We start from the raw sequence: 25565 nt of genomic DNA on the forward strand, positions 1-25565 counted from the left end.
CCCCAAGTTTTCAAAAAAATAAGCGACATCTTTTAATTTTTTATTGTTGGACACCAGGAAATCAGCTCAAGGGAATTTAAGAAATCTGTTCCAAGTATTCACACGCATAATAGAGAGAAACATGTGATTGAATACAAATGTAAGCAAGGCTTCTTGCGGTCAATTTGCCGTCTATTTGTAACTATGCTCCGGCCACCCGACAATCTGCTCAAGAAATCTAGTTGATGATCCCTGCTCTACATTGACTAAATGGCTGAATTAAATAGTTGTATCACTGTCAAAGAAAACACGTTAGTATTTAATGAATCAAAAAAGTTGGTTTAGCTTTTGTAAACACTTTATTTGATGTTTACATTATGGTAAAAGGGCCTTGTTGACCGATGGGAAGTTGCTGTTTAGCTGAACATTGCTGTTCGCATCCAAGCTGGTGACCTCTCTCTCCCTGTCTCTCCATCTCTCTTCCTATTTGTCTCTCTTAAGGGTGTAGGGGGAGAGAGGGGACTGAGAGGTGCTCCAGGAATAAGAGGTGGTCAAGGGGAGACGGGTGACCCAGGCTCTGCTGGAGCACAGGGTCATGAAGGTCAGGCTGGAGATGTGGGTTCACAGGTGAGTGTCCCTCTGTCATCTATTACTCTGTGTGATCACTTGTTCTTTCTTATATGGTTCCAACAACACCTTCTCGGGGAACAGGCTAGCTCTCTCATGGGCTACTGCTAAATACAGGTCGATGTTTTACCTCCAGTCATTGTCGCACCCCCTCTCTTCATTTCTTCCCCCTTAAAGGGTCTGAGTGGAGTGTCTGGGCTCAAAGGGTACAGAGGAGAGCCGGGTTCTCACGGACCTGCGGTACGATGGCCAGTCATTTAATGATTTCAATGATGACACAGCTATACCACGTGGTAACACATGCAAACTACAATACATGTTTTGACCAGGGTCTCTTCCCCCAGGGTGTTAAGGGCCCCAGGGGGCCTCCAGGAGCACCGGGAGATGCAGGGCCCATTGGGAAAAGGGTTAGTGACTTCTGGCGTATGGAAGAACAGAACGTTTGTATTGAAGAGGTTATCTGATTTATCATGAGGCTAATATTCTGAATACACAATATTACACAATACACAATATGATTCTCTCTTCAGGGTGATGATGGAACACAGGGAGAAGGCCAACCTGGATATCCAGGGTTCCAGGTCTGTATTTCCACAGCAGTGAATTTCTGAACAATAAGTAGGCATTCATGTTTTTATTCTTAGTTACAAGTATGATTTATCAACATTGTTTGGACCAAATGTCCATGGACCCCATTTGCCTATTTCAGATTTTTCTTTCATCTTCTTACAGGGATACCCGGGTCTGAGAGGACCTGCAGGTTTAAAGGTCTGTCTGTCTGCCTATCTTTCTGTCTATCTGGATACCCAGGTCTGAGAGGACCTGCAGGTTTAAATGTCTGTCTGTCTGTCTGTCTGGATACCCTGGTCTGAGAGGACCTGCCGGTTTAAATGTCTGTCTGTCTGTCTGTCTGTCTGTCTGTCTGTCTGTCTGTCTGTCTGTCTGTCTGTCTGTCTGTCTGTCTGTCTGTCTGTCTGTCTGTCTGTCTGTCTGTCTGTCTGTCTGTCTGTCTGTCTGTCTTAAAGCTGACAGTCAGAACAATCTGCTGCCAGTTAGGGCTGTCTGTCACTGACAGGGAAGCTAACAGTCTAATGCCTAATTTCCCTGAATCCTTCATAGTGCTGTAGCCTTACGTTGGGCCCACAAAAGTGACAGTAATTCTATAAGGTTAAGTTCACATCAGGTAAAGCTGAATCCCAATTATTATTTTTTTTAAACTTTTGTCTGGATCAGGGTTTGGAACCAAATTATTATCCAATTGTTTCGTTCTGAACAGAAACACTATTCTTTTTGTTCCATTCCACTGTTACGTCCAGAAAAATAAAGATATGAACCAGTTTAGCTCAGTAGATGACTTTGTCAATCAGTGCGGATAGAGTATGAAAACGAGTTGTTTACATGCGTGATGGACAGACAAGTGTAGCCTATGGCGACTGAAATTTTGCAGGTGGCGAGAGAGCGAGAGAAGGTTGAGGAGGAGGCTTGAAGCGCTGGGCATCTTGTTATGACATGAGTTATCTGAATTAGGTCCACAGAATTATACCTATGAAGAGGAGCTTCTATGGAGGAACTTTGAATGTCCTTTGAGCTAACAAGCTTGTGTGTGCAGAGCGGCAGCAGAATTAAAAACACGTTTCCTTTTTGTAGTTAACATATCCAATGTGAAACGTGATAACTAGATAGAATTCTTAACTAGTATTATAAAAGTTAATTATTCTCCAGCTAATTAAATCTCTCTCCCTATCTTCTGAATCATGCTTGTAACGGAGGTACAGTATCCTATGGTAACGTCAGTACAGTATCCTATGGTAACGTCAGTACAGTATCCTATGGTAACGTCAGTAGAGTAGCCTATGGTAACGTCAGTACAGTAGCCTAGGGTAACGTCAATACAGTAGTCTATGGTAACGTCAACACAGTAGCCTATGCGTTGGGGGGTGAAGGGCTACAGTAGCCTACGCTTTGGAGGGGGAGGGGCTACAGTAACCTATGCTTTGGAGGGGGGAGGGGCTACAGTAGCCTATGCTTTGTAGGGGGGAGGGGCTACAGTAGCCTATGCTTTGGAGGGGGGAGGGGCTACAGTAGCCTATACTTTGGAGGGGGGAGGGCTACAGTAGCCTATGCTTTGTAGGGAGGAGGGGCTACAGTAGCCTATGCTTTGGAGGGGGGAGGGGCTACAGTAGCCTAAACACACACACACTGGTAAAGATTTTCAGCTTGCAAGTAGACACTGGAAGAAGTTTCTGAGTGACAGAGGGAGGACTTTGCATTTGTGGGACTAGAAAAAAAAATGCCGGGAACGTAAAATAACGTTATAAACCGATTCCCATGCTTTTAAAATAACAATTATGTTCTGGAACAGTACTGATCACTTTCACTCCCGGTTCCGTTTCTGTTCCATGAAAGTGTTTTCGGTTCTATTCCCTGTACTGGTTCCAACTCCTTGTCTGGACCAATAAACTTGAATTGCACCACTAGCCATTGACATCCAAACAACACCTTGGCTTTTATCAACAGCCAGACCAGTATAGGTGTCTTTGAGGAAGCAGTGACTCTGGCATATGTATAAAGTGAAACATCTCTCCAATTTCTCGAGCTGTGTTGAAAACTTTTTAGTCAAAGTTTCAAAGAGCAGGCATGGCCCTTGTCGTGGAAATCTCAGCACTGAGAGAGACTTGGACAATTATTCAAACAATCATCTTTATTCAACATCGATTAATTATTGCAATAATGAAACCGTCGACCGCACACCCTAAGTTGTGTTGCCGAGGCTTAACCTTCACAGAAATGCAGAGTTGTATATATAATAGACCTAAAAATGCTGTCATGGCTGTCTCCACCCTTCCCATTCAGACTAAGGGCCATCCTAAGTCACTCTGGGTTCATCTCCTGGTCATCTGCCTCTGGTGTTGTTTTAACCCCAACTTGTCTTAGTTTCCCAGATGCCAGGATACTTAGGAATACTGAGGCCTTTGTCCTGCTCCTCCAGGCCATCTCTATCCCGGCTAAACATACATCATATATTGTCTATGGAATGCAGGCTCAATCAGACCAGAGACATATGTCTAATATGCACCACTAATCATAGAATGGAATGTGGCTGTTGGTTTTGATCACTGAGATATCCATCAATTATCAGCTCAAGCTATTTCTAGTAAAACCATAAGCCCAGATTAGCTGCAGGGTGCTAGAATGGAGACCATAAAACACAGCATTAGCAGGACAGAAATATCTTACTGTTTGTTAAGTAAATAATTGTTAAATATCCAACCAGCGAGGTAAATACGTAAAGTTTTTCTCAGGCTCATTTGTCCATGCCCATTTCATTATGAAGCAAAGGGAACTTCAGCCTTCACAGCAGCCCATTAAACTCAAGAAACTGTCTAATACGCGATGGTCCTGCCAGTACTACTCGCTGTGCAAAAAACCCTCCCAGCCATCATTGCAACCTTAAAGGACATTAAGTCGCAGCCAAATTCCCACAGATCGACTGACGCGCGGTCACTACTCACACCCATTGATTCTGAATTCATCTTCCACCTTATCCTGTTTGAGGATCTGTTCCGCACAGCAAAGTTCATTTCTGACACTCTACAGTCCCCTGATCTTTTGCTCGAGACTGCCACTGACCTCGCACACTCCGTCATCACAAGTATAAAAGAAAAGCGCACGGAGGACTCTTGGAGAGCCATATGGAGCAAGGCAGAGGCCCTGTGCGCAAAGGTCGATCTCGCCGTACAACCGCCGCCCCCACAAGAGAAGAGACAATCCCAACATCCTCGCCATCTACAGGACTTTATAGCTGAAGCTCCAATTCAAACCGAACATCCATCCATGTCCTCTCCGGATTAACTCCGAACGTCCTCGTTCTACCCTGTCATTGACCGCCTGGTGAACGAAAAGACCCAACGCTTTTCCACAGAAGCAGGTACAGTTCTCATGGGAACGTCAGCCCTCAACCCCAAGCTTGCCAGATTCCTTCAAAAGGAGAGCCTTGTGCTCATGGCACAGCACTATGGAATCAGAGAGGACAATCTGCTGGCGGAGGTGCACCAAGTGTGCCGGCTCTTGGAAAGAAGAAAATAACATGGCGAGACAATTAGCAGCACACTGGAGTTCCTGTCCATGCTTAAACCCTTCAAAGACTCTTTCGTGGACATCTATAAACTTGTACGCATATCTGTCACACTGCCAGTAACCTCCGCGTCATGTGAGCGCAGTTTTTCCTGCATGCAGCGTGTAAAAACCTACATGAGAAACAAAATGGCAAACCCTCGACTCAGCAACCTTGCCTGCCTGTCCATACACGCAGAAATAACCAAGCTGAGCTGTCAATCAACAAGACCAGATCCCCCTGCGTTTTTTCACAGACTAAGAGGAGAAGAGAAGACGTCAGATCCATGTTGAACCATCTAATTTGAACATGCTTATGCTACAAGGCTTTATACTTTCAGCTTAGAGGTTTTTACAGTTGGATTCTGTCTTACCTGGTTTGCTGGTTTGGCAGAATTCAAAGGAAATATTTTTGTGCAGTGTGTCTAGTTTATGGAAGTCATCCACAAAGAAAACCTTATTCGTGTCCCCTGCCATGAGCTCAAGCTCTTGCTTATTTGCTCCAACCACTCCGATGCTATATACTATGATCCCATTGTCCCGTAGCTCCTTGGCTGGCCCAGCTAGGCTATAGGAGTCAGTAGCCTCACCATCTGTGATCACCATCAACCACTGGGGAACATTTAGGGCCTTTCGCCCGCCGTACTGTGCACCAAAATAACCCAAGGAATACTTGAGGGCCTTGCCAGTGTAGGTGTCTCCACTGGGCTCTCTAAGCTTTGTGATGGCACTATTGACGTCTCTCTTAGATTTGTATTCGTTGAGTGTGAATTTAGACTCGGGGTCGTCTGAAAAGACAATCAGACCATAGCGTGTCTGCTTCTCCCCAACAGAGGTTTCATTGACCACGGACATCATGAAGTTTTTCATTATGTCAAAATTATCTGAGCTGATGCTGGTGGAGCCGTCCACCAAGAAAATAATGTCTGCGATCTCCGTCCTCACACACTCTGGTGGAAGAGAAGAAGAGATAGAGGAAAATATCAATGTCAAAATCTAAGAAATGTGAACTCATTGTTGCTTTTAAGTAACGTTTCATGAACCAAGTGGCACTCACCTCTCTCCGGATCACAGATTGCCAATGCCAGTTGGCTATCCAAAGCCTTGAGTGCATCAAAGTCCCTCTCGGAGTAGACCCTCTCCTGTGCACCACTGATCTCCAGTAACTGTGTATTGTTGGCATTGACCACCCCAATAGCGTAGATGATCACACCCTTGTCTTGAAGTTTCTTGGCAGCAGACGTTACCTCATCCTGTGCCTCACCATCGGTTACGACAATCAGGAACTGCTTCACGTTAGTGCGCCCTCCTTTCGGTGGGTCAAAGAACTGCGAGGTGTAGGACAGGGCTTCGCCGGTGAGTGTGCCCCCGCCTATCTGTTGCATTGTTTGTAAATCCTGCAACATGCCTTCCTTATCGTTATGCTTGTTGAGAGGGAAGATCACCTGTTGGCTGGTGCTGAACTGTATGATGCCCACGTGCACTTTATCCAGGCCTATGTCAGATTTGTTGATGATGGATTGCATGAAGACCTTCATCTTCTGGAAGTCTGGGTTGTTGATACTACCTGAGCTGTCGATCAAGAAGAGGACGTCCCCCTTCATGTCCTTGCAAACTGTGAAAAGAGAACAAATATTAATTTAGCTGTTGTTATAACTCAATGTGTGCTCATAATCAATCCCTGGCAAGAGACAAGGTGTTTCATATTTTTACTGAAATCAGAAAATAAATCAAGATGTAACACTTAAAACAATAGAGATGCCCTTACTATCAGGGGAGCAGATATCTGTGATGATGTCATTTTTTATTGGTTTCAGAGCGTCAAAGTTGTTGACAAAGAACTTCTTCTCTTGGCTGCCAGCAATCTCCAGCAGCTGTGCATCGTTAGCTAGATTCACCCCAATGGCATATATGGTGATGCCCTGCGCCCTCAGCTTTGCTGCTTGATCCTTCACGTTGTCTTGAGACTCTCCATCTGTGATGACAATGAGGTACTCGCGAACTTTGTTACTACGGGTGGCCTTAGCCCGATCAAAGTAGGGACCCATAGAGGTCAGCGCTAATCCGGTACTTGTCCCGCCTCCAAGTTGGATGATACCATCCACTGCTTTCTCCACTGAAGGTTTGTCAGGGTAGGTTGTCAAATCAAACTCAAGAGCTGGTGTATCAGAGAACTTTACCACACCCACGCGGACATGATGCGGTCCGATGTGGAATGTGTGTATGAATTCTTTAATAAATGTCTTCATGTCAGCAAAGTCTGGATATTCAATACTCCCTGAGTGGTCGATCAGGAAGAACATGTCTGCTTCATCTGTCTGCAAACAGCCTAGAATCAAAAGAGAAAAGAAAGCATTAGTGTCATCTCGGAGACCACATTACATCTGTATCAACATTCCTCTACAAATTAAACAACAAGAAGCATTGGTACAGTCATTTTGATCTCACTTTGCTTGGCAGTGTATGTCCTTGCGTTGTCTTTGACTGCTTTTTTCAGGATGTTGTAGCACACGCTCTTCAGGCTCTTCTCCAGGGTCTTGAGCTTGGCAAAGCTGTCCACATGCAATACGTGCTTGTTAGGGGGATCTGAAGCAATCTGTCTCAGCTCGTTCTCGTCAGCATCCTTGATCCCCACTGCGTAGACAGTGACACCAGCTCTGCGCAGTGCAGCGGCATGAGAAGTTACGTTGTCCTGGGACTTTCCGGTGATGACTATCGCCACCTGCTGCACCCCCTGTTCTTTCCGGCTGCCCCTCTCCTTGATAAACATCTTCTCCCTGGCATACTCCAGGGCCTCGCCAGTGTATGTGAGACCGCGACGGTAGGGCAGGATCTTGATGAACTGAAGGATATTTGTTTTATCTTGGAAGGAGTTGAGGTAGACCTGGGCCGAGGCCTTGTTGCTATAGAGGACAATACCCACCCTCACCCTGTTGAAGTCCATATCTAGGCCGTCCACTATCTTGTGGATGAATCCACGAACCAGCTGGAAGTTTGCAGTTCTATAGCTCGAAGACACATCAACTATAAACACAATGTCAGCCAGTGAAGCTTCACTGCAATCTGCAATAGAGAGGAAATTGTTAGTCAACAGCAATCTGTTATCCTTTATGTATAATGAGCAATTATTTCACAAGAGATCAGATATTCACTTAATTCAGCAAAAATCCACAAATGCCCTTACCGTCAGTCACAGTGACCACCTCTTCAGTCTCAAAAACAGTCTTTAGCACAGAGGCGATGGGTGTAGTCTGGTAAAAGAATGGTGAGGTGGCCATTAACTTTAGCTCTGGAAGTGTAGATTCACCCAACCCGATAGACACAATGGTTGTCCCTTCAGATTTGATAGTACGTGCCACCTTCATCACGTTATCCTTTGAATCCCCCCCTGTCACCGTGACTAGAAACTGCCGGTAGCCTTGTTCATTACGGCCACCAGACGCTGTAGTGAAGAAGTGTGCACGGGCGTATTCCAGGGCATCGCCCAGGTGACGAGACCTGTTGGGACGCAGGGGCAGCCTGAATTTCCTGAGAGCTGCCAAGTATTCTTCCTTGGTGTTGTGGGTGTTCAGTAAGAACTCCACCTTGGTGTCCTGGGCAAACTGGGCCAGACCCAGACGCATTGTTTTAGTGCACGGGTTGAGCTGGTTGACCAGTCGCATCAGAAGGGTTCTGACGAGCTGGAAGTCTGCCTGCATCATATTGCTGTCCACCAGGAAGAAGATATCAGAGAACTTTGGGATTAGAGCTGAAAAAATTAAGAATAATTGTTATGACAACAGTGTGAATGTATGTCATATTTTATTTTCATTTTTAGAAATTGTCCTTTTAATGTTGACTTTAATGTTGGCACAAGCGGCCGTAACCAATGTCTGCCTCTCAAGGTTGCATACTTTTGCTTAGAATGGTATCCCATGGTACAACTAAGGCAAGTCACTTGGATTACATACTTTGCAAGTTCAACATTCATAATTTGTTACAACATACAGTATGTTTCCTTATAAAAGTATAAAAGTCCCTTACCCATCCTCTGGCTCTCCATGGAGACACAGACAGTCTGCAGCAGACCCTGAGAAAGTGTTTGTAGGGCCTGGAAACTTTCTATGTTGACCAGGAAATGCTTGTGGGGCCTGTTAGCGATATCCTTCAGCTCGTTGATGTTGGCTGCCCCAACTCCAATAGCAAACACAATGACCCCTTGCTTCCTTAGCGCCTTGGCTGGCAGCTCTACGTCGTCCGCAGACTCCCCGTCGGTGAGCACCACAGCAATCTGAGGCACCCTCTGATCAGCGCGGCTCCCGTTGGCCTTGGTGAAAAACTCTTCCCGAAGGACAGTAATGGCTTTGCCGGTGGCTGTGCCTCCCCCGAGCTGTGGAAGCCTGTCCACTTGCTCCAGTAGGGCCCTTTGGTCCGTATGTTCCCCCAAATGGAATTGCTTCTGGATCTCATTACTGAACTGGGCCAGTCCTACGCGAACCTTGTCCGCTCCGATATCCAGCCCCTCGATGAAGCTGTGGAGAAACTTACGAACCTCCTGGAAGTTTGTTGGGCTGATGCTGGTGGAGCCATCCACAAGGAACACAATGTCAGCCACTGTGGCGTTGAGGCACTCTGGAGATTAAGGAAAATAATCATGTAATTTATTTATAAAGAATATTTTTCAAATGGAAGCAATAAATACACTGTCATAGTACCTTGTACCACTTTGGATATTGGTCTCTTTGCCTCATCTACGGTAGTACACAGCACCTGGATGAGGCTCTGGGAGATCCCCTGCAGCGCAGCAAAGTCCGACACGCTGTACACGTGCTGGTTGTGAGGTGTAGTGGCAATCTCCTTCAGCTGATCTTCGTCTGCTTCTTTGATCCCGATGGCGTACAGCGTGACGCCCTGCTTCTTCAGCTTAAGGGCATGCAGCCCCACATTGTCCATTGATTCACTGTCAGTGATCACCACGGCGATCTGGGGCACGTTCTCATTCACCCGGCTCCCTGCGCGGTCAACAAAGAGCTCGTTCAGCAGGAAGTCCAGGCCCAGGCCCGTGTTGGTTTCACCGCCCATATAACGCAGGTTGTTAATGTACTGCAGGATGTCCTGTTTGTCCTGGAAGGTGTTGAGGAGGAACTCGGTGCGCGGCGTGTTGCTGTACTGGACCAGCCCGATGCGCACATGGTCGGGGGCCACGTCAAAGCTGTTGACCAGCGTGTACAAGAACTGGCGAATCTGTTTGAAGTTCTCTGAGCCGATGCTCCATGAACCGTCCACCAGGAAGACGATGTCGGCCACGGCCTCTTCCTTGCAGACTGGGAGGGGAAGAAAACAGTCGTCAGCCAATGGAATTCCGTACAAGTGTCTAAACCACAAGGATTTTTGCTCATGGGATGAGCAATGAAAGCAATTAATCAATAAATCAATCTATTAATCAAATATTATTTTTATCGTGCTTTTATAAAAACACATTTCTTATAACTGCTCAGCAGTCTGAAGCCCCAAAGAGTTGGTCATCATTTTGTATTTGTCTGGTATTTCTTCAATGCTTCTCTGTTTATGCCATTCTGGACTGCGGTCTGCATTCTGGAATGATTCAGATGTCAATAGACAAACATGCTTACCTGTTTTTTGTGCTCCGTTAACCAGAAAACATGTAGCTATGGTGAAGATGGCCAGGAGGCCCTGTGTCCCTTCCATGTTGGAACGTTTCTCTAGTCTATCTCCTTCAACACAAACATGGACAGATCAACTGTTGGAACACAGAAAGTTGCTGTTTATCAGATCAAGTTGTGTTGACAACAGATTCAACTGAAATGTGGTTAGATCGAATTTAAACATAGCATCCTGTGACATCCTAGCCTTCATTTGTACATTTTTCTTACATGATAACAGATTATTTTGCACTACTCATGCTCATGCTCAGGGTTGGGGAGTAACGGATTACATGTACAGATACATCTGAAAAACAACATGATTACTTCAAGGATTCTTTTTAAATTCAGAAAGGATGTTTTTGCGAAAAAACCTAATCTTTAACACTTCGTTTTTTTCAATGACATTCAAATCAGCATTGAAAAAAGGAGCGAGTTTAAGTTTGTTCTACCTGAGCGAGTCTGACCACAAATCAGAGACCACTATGATGGCACACCAAATGTGTTTGATGGATTGTGGGAAAAGAGCAGGAATGGGCTTCTGTAGTCTACAGTCAAAGCTATGTCTTCCAATGGTGCGATTGCTGTCGGCATCCAAACATTATCCAACTTGAATAAATGCTTGGAGGTAAAGATGACAGCAGTGGTGTAGTCTAGGGCGATACAGATATCACTTATTATTGATATCTATATAGTGCATTGATGTAAATCACACGGCACCTCTCTCATTTAGCTATTTGCTCCTTATGGATTGTGGTTGTTGTGGATGGCTGTTCACAAATCTATATGTGTATTTGAACACAATAATGGTTGAATTCAAGAATTTTAAGCTGCCTATCAATCTTTTTTTTTTTTAAACCAGTGGACAGCCGGTGAAAAATGTGGTCTTGCAACAGCTGCATAGTGCGGATCCAAGCCTAGGGAATAAAAGTGGGGCTTTTATTGCTCAATCCAATTCATGCTAATCAAAAAAATCCATAGGCCTAATGGACACATGCTCAACCTTGTACACCTTTAATAGACTTAAAGGGACAATCTGTAGTTGCTACATCCATTTTTAGACTTATAAATTGTATGTATATGTATATATATCCATTTATTCTTGAAGAGTATAACTTATACATGCCTCATGAGCTTAATTTAACTGTCACACTCCATGAGAACTCAAAATATAAGATTGTTTTACTCCAATGTTTGTAAACATTGTAAATGTAAACCAACACTGTATAGCCTCATAACATGGATATCATGGATGGTCAGTCATTTTGATATCAATCATTTTGGATGACCAGTCCTTGTGTCCATAGCTCTGTCTATTAATCTGAGAGTGGTTACATTTCTCCAGGCCCATCCCTTAGCTTTTTACCAAAACAGAGGCGGGGCAACCGTTTTGTTGTTGTTTCATCTGTGGATTTGCCATTTAAACATCTGCATATTATCAAGATATCAAAGTGTCACCAACAAAAAGGTAAACAATAGGCCTATAGCAAATGCAGCATATGGTATTCATTTTTCCCATGTAAATTGCACTTTCCAGTAGTGCTCAAAGCATGCAATTCCATGAGCGAAGAATTTATCTTTCAACTCAAATCAATGAGCCCGATCAGTCCTCCATGACAATAAAATCATAAACAACAGAGTAGGGCTGGCTAATAAGTCCTTCATTTTGGGGTCATGCTCAGATTAAACAATTTGGCTAATCTATACTTCCATATTTCCAAGTCCTATTCTTGAAGATCAAGGGGCATAACATTTATTGGAATGACTGGATTTCTGATAGACTTAGATTTTTAATGTAAAAATATAATTGAATCGTATTATTATATGTAGTAGAAAGTGATGGGTTAGAAGAAGCCTACATAACCAACCCATAAAGTAAAATTTAACATCCATATATGGCCAGCTATGTAAACTTTAACATTGATTTATCCTGCAATAGATGCAATTTCCCGTTAAGGGAAATCCCTGCAATTTCTCTGCAATTTCCCCTTAAGAGGCATTCTTCTAATGCCGCTTAAGGGGAAAGTAACCAAAAAGTAACGGAATGTAATCAGATTACATTACTGAGTTTGGGTAATCCAAAAGTTACATTACTGATTACAATTTTGGACAGTTAACTAGTAACTGTAACGGATTACATTTAGAAAGTAACCTACCCAACCCTGCTCATGCATGTGTAACAGTGTTGCTTCCGTCACTCTCCTCACCCCAACCTGGGCTCGAAAATAGGGATCCTATGAACACATCAACAATTGCCTCAGACGAAGCATCGTTACCTATCGCTCCACAAAAGCCTTTACATTAGTACCATGGACCACTGCAGAGCAAGGGAAACAACTACTTCAAGGTCTCAGAGAGAGTCTTGTCACTGATTGAAATGCCACTAGCGCGCACCACTAACTAGCTAGCTAGCTATTTCACACCGGTTACATGTCAGTGCCTAAATTAGATTATACATTTTTTAAATAGTTTGAGGCAATGTGGAGGTGGAGGAAAGGCTACTTTGACTATTTGAGTATCTTACAGTAAAATCAAGGGCAAACATTTAATGACTTCAGAGCACAGTTGGCCAAACATGAAGCATCTGGATTAAATGGATTTCTCTGGGTTGCTGCTCTGTAAATAGATAGCCAATCAGTTCCAGATGCAGTGCATCAGACAACATCTAAGGTCCCTGATTGCTTGTGTGTGTGTGTGCGTGTGCGTGTGTGTGTTCATACATGCGTGTGTCTGTGTGTGTTTGCACACGATTGCACATGCGTGTGTGTGTGTGCGTGTGCATGTACCTCAGAAGTGTGTGCGATGACACTGGACTGATGGTTAAAATCAAACCTTTCTGAAGAAACCAGTCTGTGCAGGTATAACGAGGGGGGGGCTGTCCTGTTTGAGAGATGGATTTGGCCACACTAGTCTCCTTCCCCCAAGCCACTTCAATATAGTCATGTCTATATCAATTGGCAGATCACAAGACACTTCAATATAGTCATGTCTATATCAATTGGCAGATCACAAGACACTTCAATATAGTCATGTCTATATCAATTGGCAGATCACAAGACACTTCAATATAGTCATGTCTATATCAATTGGCAGATCACAAGACACTTCAATATAGTCATGTCTATATCAATTGGCAGATCACAAGACACTTCAATATAGTCATGTCTATATCAATTGGCAGATCACAAGACACTTCAATATAGTCATGTCTATATCAATTGGCAGATCACAAGACACTTCAATATAGTCATGTCTATATCAATTGGCAGATCACAAGACACTTCAATATAGTCATGTCTATATCAATTGGCAGATCACAAGACACTCTTAGCACCTTTCTTTCTATGTAGAACGTTTTGTGTTTATTCTGGAGTAAAAATTATTTTCCTCTCAAGTAGTGAAATGAAATCATTTTAGAGTGTAATTATTACCAGCGGCCGCTAGAGTGAGAGCAAAAATACAGATACAATTCTATTGGAGTGAAACAGCATGACCACGGCCACTAATTTTGGTTAAATTTAGAGTTTGCCACCATTGTCCATTTGCAAGTGTCTCGTGAATGGAAAGAGTGGACAGATCGAGAGCGTGGATCCGCCAAACATCAGTAGTCATTCACAGAACCACAGAATTTCATCATTTCTTAACTTAATTAGAATTCCAGGTAAGTTCACTGTTATTGGTTAACTTTGTGTGCAAATTAAAACTGTTGAGCAACATTACAGCTAGCTAGCACTGTAGTGTAGGCTTACTGTTACTGCACGATTTGCATAGTCAGATGCTAATGTGATCATCTAGCTAGAGCTAATTAGCTAGCTAGCTACAGTAACATTAAGTTATACCACTTTTAGTGGTTTATGGACAGTATGCACGCCCAAATGATCTACACTGGTATTTACTGTTGCTGTTGCTTCAGATAGTAAACATTGTATTTTCTCCAATGATATCAAAGGGTATTACAACACTTAATCGCAGAACAACACAGGTTATTCAAGCAATGGTTTCCAAAAAAAGAGGTTGCTACCAAAGCATCATTTTATGATGCATTACCCCACATGTATGCTTAAAATTGGACCAGTTTTGCATAGCTGGTGCATGCACTATGAAGCAAGGCATAATTTCTTTAAAAAACTATTAAAAAGCTTTAAAATGCTTCAAAAATTTAACTAAAACATTGACAAAAAAACACCAAAGTCAAATAGCATACAGTTGGCAGACATTTGACACCAACAGAGTCATGATCGGTCCAGGTAAAATGTTATCTTTAAATGTGGTGGACTGTGGCTGTAAGATGGCTGAGACTCTTCAGGTACCAATTGACACCACGGTTTTAAATGTTAAATGGGCCAAACACCATGGAAATATGCATCGTTCAGGTTTAGTTGTTTGTCTTAAAGTCCATTGTGAGATGCCAGTTTTTCAGAAAATCCACCATGTTGTTGTTAAAGATGAGAGGTTACTGTTGGATACTTTTGCCCTACAAACAATATGTCTTGATGAACATTTTAATGCAGATAGAGTTGGGTGTACAACAGAGGGACCTTATGTAGTGGACATTAGAGAGCTTTTCTGTCACAAAGCATTTGATATACACATGTCTTACAGTTGTGATGATTCAAGTTTGTTTATTGTCCCAAACTGTTTCCTGTGACTCTAAAAACTGCACAGTAAACTCTTTAAAACCAAGATTTATTGTATTGCAATATAGTTTTTTAAATTTACTTTTAAAGGATGTCAAAATGTCATTTCACAGAGGCCACAATTTTATTTTATCATCAGTGTTTTTGATATGTGAGATGCCAGTTTCACAAAATCCTCCATGTCATTGTTAGATGTATTGAATTGCAATATTGAGCTTTTTTATGTACATGTATTAAAGTGAACAGAGGCCAACATTTCATTTCAGAACACAATTTTATTTTATTATCATCAGTATTTTGATGTACAGTTGAAGTCGGAAGTTTACATACACCTTAGCCAAATACATTTAAACTCAGTTTTTCACAATTCCTGACATTTAATCAGAGTAAAAAATCCCTGTCTTAGGTCAGTTAGGATCACCACTTTATTTAAAACATGTGAAATGTCAGAATAATAGTAGAGAGAATGATTTAGTTCAGCTTTTATTTCTTTCATCACATTCCCAGTGGGTCAGAAGTTTACATACACTCAATTAGTATTTGGTAGCATTGCCTTTAAATTGTTTAACTTGGGTCAAATGTTTTGGGTATCCTTCCACAAGCTTCCCACAATAAGTTGGGTGAATTTTGGCCCATTCCTCCTGACAGAGCTGGTGTAACTGAGTCAGGTTTGTAGGCCTCCTTGCTCGCACATGCTTTTTCAGTTCTGCCCACAAATTTTCTATAGGATTGAGGTCAGGGCTTTGTGATAGCCACTCCAATACCTTATCTTTGTTGTCCTTAAGCCATTTTGCCACAACTTTGGAAGTATGTTTGGGGTCATTGTCCATTTGGAAGACCCATTTGCGACCAAGCTTTAACTTCCTGACTGATGACTTGAGATGTTGCATCAATATATCCACTTAATTTTCCATCCTCATGATGCCATATATTTTGTGAAGTGCACCAGTCCCTCCTGCAGCAAAGCACCCACACAATATGATGCTGAAACCCACGTGCCTCATGGTTGGGATGGTGTTCTTCGGCTTACAAGCCTCCCCCTTTTTCCTCCAAACATAACAATGGTCATTATGGCCAAACAGTTCTATATTTGTTTCATCAGATCAGAGGGCATTTCTCCAAAAAGTACAATCTTTGTCCCCATGTGCAGTTGCAAACCGTAGTCTGGCTTTTTTATGGCGGTTTTTGAGCAGTGGCTTCTTCCTTGCTGAGCGGTCTTTCAGGTTATGTCGATATAGGACTCGTTTTACTGTGGATATAGATACTTTTGTACCTGTTTCCTCCAGCATCTTCACAAGGTCCTTTGCTGTTGTTCTGGGATTGATTTGCACTTTTCGCACCAAAGTACGCGTCTCCTTCCTGAGCGGTATGATGGCTGCGTGGTCCCATGGTGTTTATACTTGCGTACTATTGTTTGTACAGATGAACGTGGTACCTTCAGGCGTTTGGAAATTGCTTCCAAGGATGAACCAGACTTGTGGAGGTCTACAATTCTTGGCTGAGGTCTTGGCTGATTTCTTTTGATTTTCCCATGATGTCAAGCAAAGAGGCACTGAATTTGAAGGTAGGCCTTGAAATACCTCCACAGGTACACCTCCAATTGACTCAAATTATGTCAATTAGCTTATCAGAAGCTTCTAAAGCCATGACATCATTTTCGGGAATTTTCCAAGCTGTTTAAAGGCACAGTCAACTTAGTGTATGTAAACTTCTGGCCCGCTGGAATTGTGATACAGTGAAATAATCTGTCTGTAAACAATTTTTGGGAAAATTACTTGTGTCATGCACAAGGTAGATGTCCTAACCGACTTGCCAAAACTATAGTTTGTTAACAAGAAATTTGTGGAGTGGTTGAAAAACTATTTTTAATGACTCCAACCTAAGTGTATGTAAACTTCTGACTTCAACTGGGTCAGAAGGGCATGTCGAAGAGGGCCGCTTATCTGAATTATTCTTCCTCGTTTCTTTCACTTCCGAACAGGATTCACCTAATGCACAACACAGCGTATAAATATGTTTTAGGACAAGATTCAGCTAATCTACAGCATAGCCTGTAAATGTCTTTAGGACTGGATTCTGCTAAAGTAAAACAGCCTATAAATGTGAATGTGTTTAGGACAGGATTCAGCTAATGTAAAACAGCCTATAAATGTCTTTAGGACAGGATTCAGCTAATGTAAAACAGCCTATAAATGTCTTTAGGACAGGATTCAGCTAATGTAAAACAGCCTATAAATGTCTTTAGGACTGGATTCTGCTAATGTAAAACAGCCTATAAATGTCTTTAGGACAGGATTCAGCTAATGTAAAACATCCTATAAATGTCTTTAGGACAGGATTCAGCTAATGTAAAACAGCCTATAAATGTCTTTAGGACAGGATTCAGCTAATGTAAAACACCCTATAAATGTCTTTAGGACAGGATTCAGTTAATGTAAAACAGCTTATAAATGTCTTTAGGACAGGATTCAGCTAATGTAAAACACCCTATAAATGTCTTTAGGACAGGATTCAGTTAATGTAAAACAGCTTATAAATGTCTTTAGGACAGGATTCAGCTAATGTAAAACATCCTATAAATGTCTTTAGGACAGGATTCAGCTACTGTAAAACAGCCTATAAATGTCTTTAGGACAGGATTCAGCTAATGTAAAACAGCCTATAAACGTATTTAGGACAAAGGCCCTTCTGAAAATACTTCATTTATGGATTATCTGTAGATTCGACCACCATTCCCAAATGGATTCCAAATATGCCGTCCTATCTTGCAAGTCAACTAAAATAAAATTACAATTCTGACAGGTTTCCCTTTAAAAAAGCAATGCTTGATGTGCCTGGGTCCAGTCAGACTTACTCCAGAGATAGGGTAAGGGAAATGGCTGGAACATACTGTACAGTTTTCCAGTCAGAATGCTCAACAATAATCAACTCAGCAATTAAAACTGACTGTATCAACAGAGAGAGGGTGTGTGTGTGTGTGTGCCTGGTTAATGTGTACTGTATGTGTCTGGTTGTTTAAGAGTCTTATACCAATGCTTGTTGAGGCCCGATCCCAATGAGTTGAGAAATTCAGGAAACAGGGGTCCATCCTAACCGGATGCATCTGGACGTAATCACGATTTGTAGAGCCCCATTTCAAACAAGAATCGCACTTGAATGACAGTGATTGAAAGGGCGGTCTTGGCCTCCCTGGTGGCGCAGTGGTCTCTGTGCCACCAGAGACTCTGGGTTCGAGCCCAGGCTCTGTCGCAGCCGGCCGCGACAGGGAGGTCCATGGGGCGACCCACAATTGGCTTAGTGTTGTCCGGGTTAGGGAGGGTTTGGCCGGTAGGGATGTCCTTGTCTCATCGCGCACTAGCGACTCCTGTGGCGGGCCGGGCGCAGTGCACGCTAACCAGGTGTACGGTGTTTCCTCCGACACATTGGTGCGGCTGGCATCCGGGTTGGATGCGCGCTGTGTTAAGAAGCAGTGCGGCTTGGTTGGGTTGTGTTTCGGAGGACGCATGACTCTCGACCTTTGTCTCTCCCAAGCCCGTACGGGAGTTGTAGCGATGAGACAAGATAGTAACTACTAACAATTGGAAACCACTAAAAAGGGGGTAAAAAAAAAGAAAGGCGGTCTTCACATCTCATTTGTTCAGGTCAGAGTCCACTGAATATACTTACATCTGGGTCTAACAAATCTCCATGCACATTTCCTTCACGCTCTGTTCTCTACCTCGGTTTATTTAGGCAGCGTTCAAAGCAGTTCCTTTCCGGTCAACAGAGTGGGGTCTAAAAGAGTGGGGGCCTATTGTTTTCAATGGCAAATCATCTATTCCACTCAGAAACTGTGGTCACAGATTGACCGTGAACATTCAGGCACAAGGGATCTGTTAAATTATGGAGTACTTTAAAGCTTTCTACAGGACAATTATTCCACCACCAACATTTTGTTTACCTCTTTATGACGAGTCAAGGTCAAGATTGTATATGGTCAGAACGGTCCAGTACAATATCCAAGACTGACTCTTTAACGTAACATATATATCAACAATAGGGTTTCAGTGGCTGGTTTATTTCAAGCTTAATTGATGTTTGTTACCTATCAACCATGTTGACTGTTGAACTGATGACTGTGGGGTTCTGCTAGGCATCAGTTATTAACTGCTTCAGCTGCCTGACTGTTCCATTAAACATACACATCATCATCATCATAAAGCCCGAAGACGTGAATGGATCCTATTTCAGAGCTCTTCCCCACAGCTGTATGCTGTTGTTAGCTCTGCTGACAAGACGTCCTAGACCTAGGGGATAACCAATGCAATGTCCTTCTTCCCCTCCTCTTTCTCTAAATAGAGAAGCCTAACATTTACTTCTTATCACTTTCCATTTACAGCTGGTGCCGGCTGTGTTTTATACACAGAAGTTGAGGCTTTAGGAGGTGTAAACAAAGGAACTTGGCTGTTCAATGTACAGAACTACAGGTCATGCTAGTCTGGCTGTGGACCACAGGGGCTGTGTTTACATAGGCAGCCCAATTCAGATCTTTTCCAATTATTTCCATATCTGATACCTATCTGATCTTGTCCCTAATGTGTAAACAGCAACAACAAAAAACACATGGAATCTGATCTTTTGACTTATGATTTACTGTATACCACCACCATATGTGGATCTCAATCCTGATACAATTCTGATGCTACATATGTGACCTCAGTCTAGATGCTCAAATCAGAACTGATTTCCTCTGTAGTGTTCCTTTTTTTGCACATGACCTGCCATTACCATGGCAACCACCCCAACATTTTAACTTCTACATGATCGGTGTCCCTATACTGGGACGTTTGAGCTAAGGTGCGCTAATGTGATTAGCATGACAGTTGTAAGTAACAGCAAACTTTCCAGGACATAGACATGTCTTACATTGGCAGAAAGCTTAAATTCTTGTTAATCTAACTGCACTGTCCAATTTACAGTAGCTATTACAGTGAAACAATACCATACTATTGTTTGAGGAGAGTGCAAAACAACAAAACACGTACCACAGCAACTGGTTTGATACATTCACCTCTGAAGGTAAATAATTTACTTACATTCTGTAATCTTGCTCTGATTTGTCATCCTGATGGTCCCAGAGATAAAATGTATCATAGTCGTGTTTGATAAAATCAATTTGTATATTCAAATGTAGGAAGTAGGTTCTACACTTTGTACCCCTGCTTTCTCTGGCTCCACATCCACCCCGCCCGGCCATCTACTTCAGAGGCTACGTCTGTGTGAATGAGCAAATCTGATATGGGTAAAATGTCTGGACACTGAGTCTGGACACTCAGAAAAAAAAGATTGGATATGGAAAAAAAATCTGAATTGTGTTCTTCGGGTAGCTGTTTGAACACAGTCAGTTTGTTTACACAGACAGTGTGTTTCTCAAAAGGCTTTTTACAGGGAGAGTGGCAGCAGCTTTTCCAGAAAACCACTATCACAGCTAATTTCAATCATCTTGAAAATTCAGAAAGCCTGTGAAACTGTTCTTGTTTTTTTTTTAAACGTTCTTATAGATTCTTATTTGTCACGTAGCTGAGTTAGATCACCTTGGCAGCAGTGGTTGCTGCAGTCTTACTGTTATTCACAATGTGGCGGTGGATGAGTGAGTTTGAATCTCTGATGCAGTTGACATCTATCAGTGGCTGAGGTTTCAGTAAACCAATGTTGCAGATTTAAGTAATGTAGTGTTGGCTACAATAGTGTTGTCATGCAGTACAGTAACAACCACAGTAATTACACAGTGTTAATAACATTGTACTGTGTGACCTTGATCATCAATAGAACAGAACACTACACTGAATTCGTATTGTAATGATCACATTGTACCAGATTGCTTAACTATAACATTTACATTTACATTTAAGTCATTTAGCTGACGCTCTTATCCAGAGCGACTTACAATTTGGAAAGTTCATACATATTCATCCTGGTCCCCCCGTGGGGAATGAACCCACAACCCTGGCGTTGCAAGCGCCATGCTCTACCAACTGAGCCACACGGGACCGTGTGGGACCGTATAACAATATTTAAGGCTACTTGAACCATAAGCAGTTGGAGTAGCACTAATTAGATGTTATTGCTCGGCTGTTATTGGCTTCAAACTTAGCACACTTCTCTGATTTGGCTGTGATATGATCCAGTACATCTGAGAAATTAAGTCAGGGCACTTATTGATGTGGCTGTTGTGGTTTGCATGTCATTGAAGAATAAAAACGGTATTGTTTGTGTTGGAAACTTTTGACAGACGTATATGAAAATATGTGGCTTTGGCAAGATCAATTCTGAGCCTGGGGGTGAAACAATTACACATTGCCCTAAATGGTCTGAAAGGCCACTTTCCCGTTAATTGGCTCTGTCTTGTGTATTAGGCGGAAATTCCCCATTATGAAATTCCACAACAAATGAAGGGTGCACATCTATGGGCATTGTGATGCCGACTGATACAACAAGAAGAGAACACTGTGTTTATCCTGAAAGGAAATAGAGCAACACTGAATGATACAGTGAGAAAGTATCCAAACTTTGGTCTTAACAAAAGTATCCCATCTAAATGAAAAGGTTCTTTGGAAAGAGAAGTGGAGGGCAGGGCAGAATAATGGTTACAGATGCAGGATCTTCATTTGACCAGTTTCTCACAACAGGAAAGAATCCTACTTCAAAAGGAAATGTGAATTATTGTGTGGGTTATAATTAATTGTTTTGATGAGGAGGCCTTCATGTGGTGTCGAAGAAGGCGTGACAGAACCTGTAAACACACCTGGAGCAATTTCCTGAACATGAAAAAAATATTTCCCCCAACAGCGATATAAACAGGAAACCATAAACAGTCACTAGATGGTCTGGTCTCTGGGTTGGACCTACTGATGGATGTATTCACTCTGCTCTGTGGTGTGTGGTGTGTGTGTGTGTGTGTGTGTGTGTGTGTGTGTGTGTGTGTGTGTGTGTGTGTGTGTGTGTGTGTGTGTGCGTGCGTGCGTGCGTGCGTGCGTGCGTGCGTGCGTGCGTGCGTGCGTGCGTGTGTGTGTGCGTGCATGCATGCATGCGAATTTGTGTGATCTGTGGATAGGGATGTGAAGCACCTATAAACTGTGCTTGACTGTGTTTATCTGGTCAGACGAAGACTCAACATTGTGTCTTGAGTTTACAACCAGCATCACAAACATTGTACCTGCTCAACCTCAAACCTTGATTCATGGTTTCCTGGAAAGTCAAACTAAAATCTTATGGAGTAAAACAAAATAATGTACCATCTTTGTGAGTGCTGGCTGCCTTTATTCATAAAGCATTGGGGGGGGCTCATCTAAAATCCAGAATCAAACGTGTGGACATTCATCTGGGCCAAAGAACAATCACACTGTCTTAGAAAAAAAGGTTTCCCAAATGAACCCTCTGTAGAAAAGGTTCTACAAGGAACCCAAAAGTGTTGGCTGCAATAGTTTTTACCTGGAACCAAAAAGGGTTCTTCAAATAGTTATTCTATGGGGACAGCCGATGAACCCTTTGAGGTTTTAGATATACACTGTTAGAAAACAAAACATCACAAGGTGCTAACATCCCAGCATCACAAGGTGCTAACATCCCAGCATCATACGGTTTAAACATCCCAGCATCACAAGGTGCTAACATCCCAGCATCATAAGGTGCTAACATCCCAGCATCATACGGTTTAAACATCCCAGCATCATAAGGTGCTAACATCCCAGCATCATAAGGTACTAACAGCCCAGCATCATAAGGTACTAACAGCCCAGCATCATAAGGTGCTAACATCATAGCATCATAAGGTACTAACATCCCAGCATCATAAGGTGCTAACATCCCAGCATCATAAGGTACTAACATCCCAGCATCACAAGGTGCTAACATCCCAGCATCATAAGGTACTAACATCCCAGCATCATAAGGTGCTAACATCCCAGCATCATAAGGTACTAACATCCCAGCATCATAAGGTGCTAACATCCCAGCATCATAAGGCGTCATCCATTGACAAACTTCATTAGTGAACAAAAGTACTTCAACAGGGGAATGGTCTATTATGCAACTGTACAGCATGGTGATTAATGGTGGGTAGTATGATAAGCATGATCTGCAGTAGTCTGGAGTGTCTGTGAAATACTGTTACAGCATCCAGCTGGCAGGAGGCTCCACTACCAGTGAACACCATTTGTCTACAACCAACACACCAATTTTGGGAACAAAGACTGTTGAGAAAGTTATCCAAATGTTCTCAGAACATGATTTTGGCAAATGGACAATTTCTTACAATGAATTTCAAGCACACATGCATGTACGCACACATACCATTCTACTGTTTATTTTGATCCGGTTTATCCACGGCAAAGATATATATTTTCCATAATAATTTTTAACTAATTAATTTGTTCAATACACTCTTCAAACATGTTGAGCATGCAAGTTGCGCATGCAGTCTATAGCCTAACTATAATCACCAAGGCAGCTTTATTATCTTTGTAGCCCTAAATGTTTAACATTTCAGAGTAGACTATTCACTTGCTGAACATAAATGAACGCATATTGCGACGACAGGTAGGCCTATCCAATGGACACCATCAATAGAGGGATTTGTGATCAATTCACTTCAGCCTATTTATTTTATTAGCCTACACGATTATTTTACATTTTAAAAAATGTACTTAACAACTTTGCACTTAGAATAACATCCTCAAAACCACCCATTGAATTCAAAAGTTTGTCTATAAAACCTACATTATGTTTCCAAGTATGTCCCTCAAAAGGATAATTAGGCATATACACTGAGACTTTGTGAGCAAATTCGTTAAATCACAACATTTTTGTATTATTTAAATGTAGACTAGGTTAGCATGCACAACAAACAAAAAAGCGTGCGGAAAAGGTATAAACTTACAATGTGGCTGATGCACTATCTGGTGCGCGCAGGCAGGAATCCCATTCCCTTATAGAACCCAAAGCCCTATCTTGTTCTACAGAAATTGGTGCGGCCGGCCACTCCTCACACCCCGCTCTGAATCATCGAATGGTTCAACACAGTCTCACATTCAATTCGGGCATATACAGTGGGGAGAACAAGTATTTGATACACTGACAATTTTGCAGGTTTTCCTACTTACAAAGCATGTAGAGGTCTGTAATTTTTATCATACGTACACTTCAACTGTGAGAGAAGGAATCTAAAACAAAAATCCAGAAAATCACATTGTATGATTTTTTATTAATTAATTTGCATTTTATTGCATGACATAAGTATTTGATACATCAGAAAAGCAGAACTGAATATTTGGTACAGAAACCTTAGTTTGCAATTACAGAGATCATACGTTTCCTGTAGTTCTTGACCAGGTTTGCACACACTGCAGCAGGGATTTTGGCCCACTCCTCCATACAGACCTTCTCCAGATCCTTCAGGTTTCGGGGCTGTCGCTGGGCAATACGGACTTTCGGCTCCCTCCAAAGATTTTCTATTGGGTTCAGGTCTGGAGACTGGCTAGGCCACTCCAGGACCTTGAGATGCTTCTTACGGAGCCACTCCTTAGTTGCCCTGGCTGTGTGTTTCGGGTCGTTGTCATGCTGGAAGACCCAGCCACGACCCATCTTCAATGCTCTTACTGAGGGAAGGAGGTTGTTGGTCAAGATCTCGCGATACATGGCCCCATCCATCCTCCCTTCAATACGGTGCAGTCGTCCTGTCCCCTTTGCAGAAAAGCATCCCCAAAGAATGATGTTTCCACCTCCATGCTTCACGGTTGGGATGGTGTTCTTGGGGTTGTACTCATCCTTCTATTCCTCCAAACACGGCGAGTGGAGTTTAGAGCAAAAAGCTCTATTTTTGTCTCATCAGACCACATGACCTTCTCCCATTCCTCCTCTGGATCATCCAGATGGTCATTGGCAAACTTCAGACGGGCCTGGACATGCGCTGGCTTGAGCAGGGGGACCTTGCGTGCGCTGCAGGATTTTAATCCATGACGGCGTAGTGTGTTACTAATGGTTTTCTTTGAGACTGTGGTCCCAGCTCTCTTCAGGTCATTGACCAGGTCCTGCCGTGTAGTTCTGGGCTGATCCCTCACATTCCTCATGATCATTGATGCCCCACGAGGTGAGATCTTGCATGGAGCCCCAGACCGAGGGTGATTGACCGTCATCTTGAACTTCTTCCATTTTCTAATAATTGTGCCAACAGTTGTTGCCTTCTCACCAAGCTGCTTGGCTATTGTCCTGTAGCCCATCCCAGCCTTGTACAGGTCTACAATTTATCCCTGATGTCCTTACACAGCTCTCTGGTCTTGGCCATTGTGGAGAGGTTGGAGTCTGTTTGATTGAGTGTGTGGACAGGTGTCTTTTATACAGGTAACGAGTTCAAACAGGTGCAGTTAATACAGGTAATGAGTGGAGAACAGGAGGGCTTCTTAAAGAAAAACTAACAGGTCTGTGAGAGCCGGAATTCTTACTGGTTGGTAGGTGATCAAATACTTATGTCATGCAATAAAATGCAAATTAATTACTTAAAAATCATACAATGTGATTTTCTGGATTTTTG

General features: G+C 42.6%; 2 protein-coding genes across 3 annotated transcripts in view; one reads left to right on the top strand and one right to left on the bottom strand.

Annotated features, from left to right (window-relative positions):
- LOC139572276 (collagen alpha-1(VI) chain-like) overlaps nt 1-25565 on the top strand; it is a 66643-nt gene that overhangs the window by 24838 nt on the left and 16240 nt on the right. Inside the window, exons 20-24 of the mRNA XM_071394930.1 lie at nt 481-606; nt 784-846; nt 951-1013; nt 1137-1187; nt 1339-1374. Of these exons, the coding sequence (XP_071251031.1) occupies nt 481-606; nt 784-846; nt 951-1013; nt 1137-1187; nt 1339-1374 (339 nt within the window). The remainder of the gene's footprint in view (nt 1-480; nt 607-783; nt 847-950; nt 1014-1136; nt 1188-1338; nt 1375-25565) is intronic.
- Nucleotides 3315-24031, bottom strand: LOC139572273 (collagen alpha-4(VI) chain-like). Of its 2 annotated transcripts, none has more exons than XM_071394921.1 (10): nt 23916-24031; nt 10332-10459; nt 9414-10022; nt 8743-9330; nt 7904-8467; nt 7168-7782; nt 6488-7048; nt 5777-6334; nt 5094-5669; nt 3315-4977 (listed from the first exon to the last, which is right to left on the bottom strand). In XM_071394921.1, the coding sequence occupies exons 2-10, from the start codon at nt 10405-10407 to the stop codon at nt 4886-4888; spliced, it is 4239 nt and encodes a 1412-aa protein (XP_071251022.1). In that variant the 5' UTR covers nt 10408-10459; nt 23916-24031; the 3' UTR covers nt 3315-4885. The 2 variants fall into 2 exon arrangements, with proteins under 2 accessions (XP_071251022.1, XP_071251024.1); XM_071394923.1 differs by having other exon boundaries at nt 10332-10433; nt 23916-24019.

The sequence above is a fragment of the Salvelinus alpinus genome, chromosome 4 (genome assembly GCF_045679555.1).
Source record: "Salvelinus alpinus chromosome 4, SLU_Salpinus.1, whole genome shotgun sequence".
NCBI classification, from domain to species: Eukaryota; Metazoa; Chordata; class Actinopteri; order Salmoniformes; family Salmonidae; genus Salvelinus; species Salvelinus alpinus.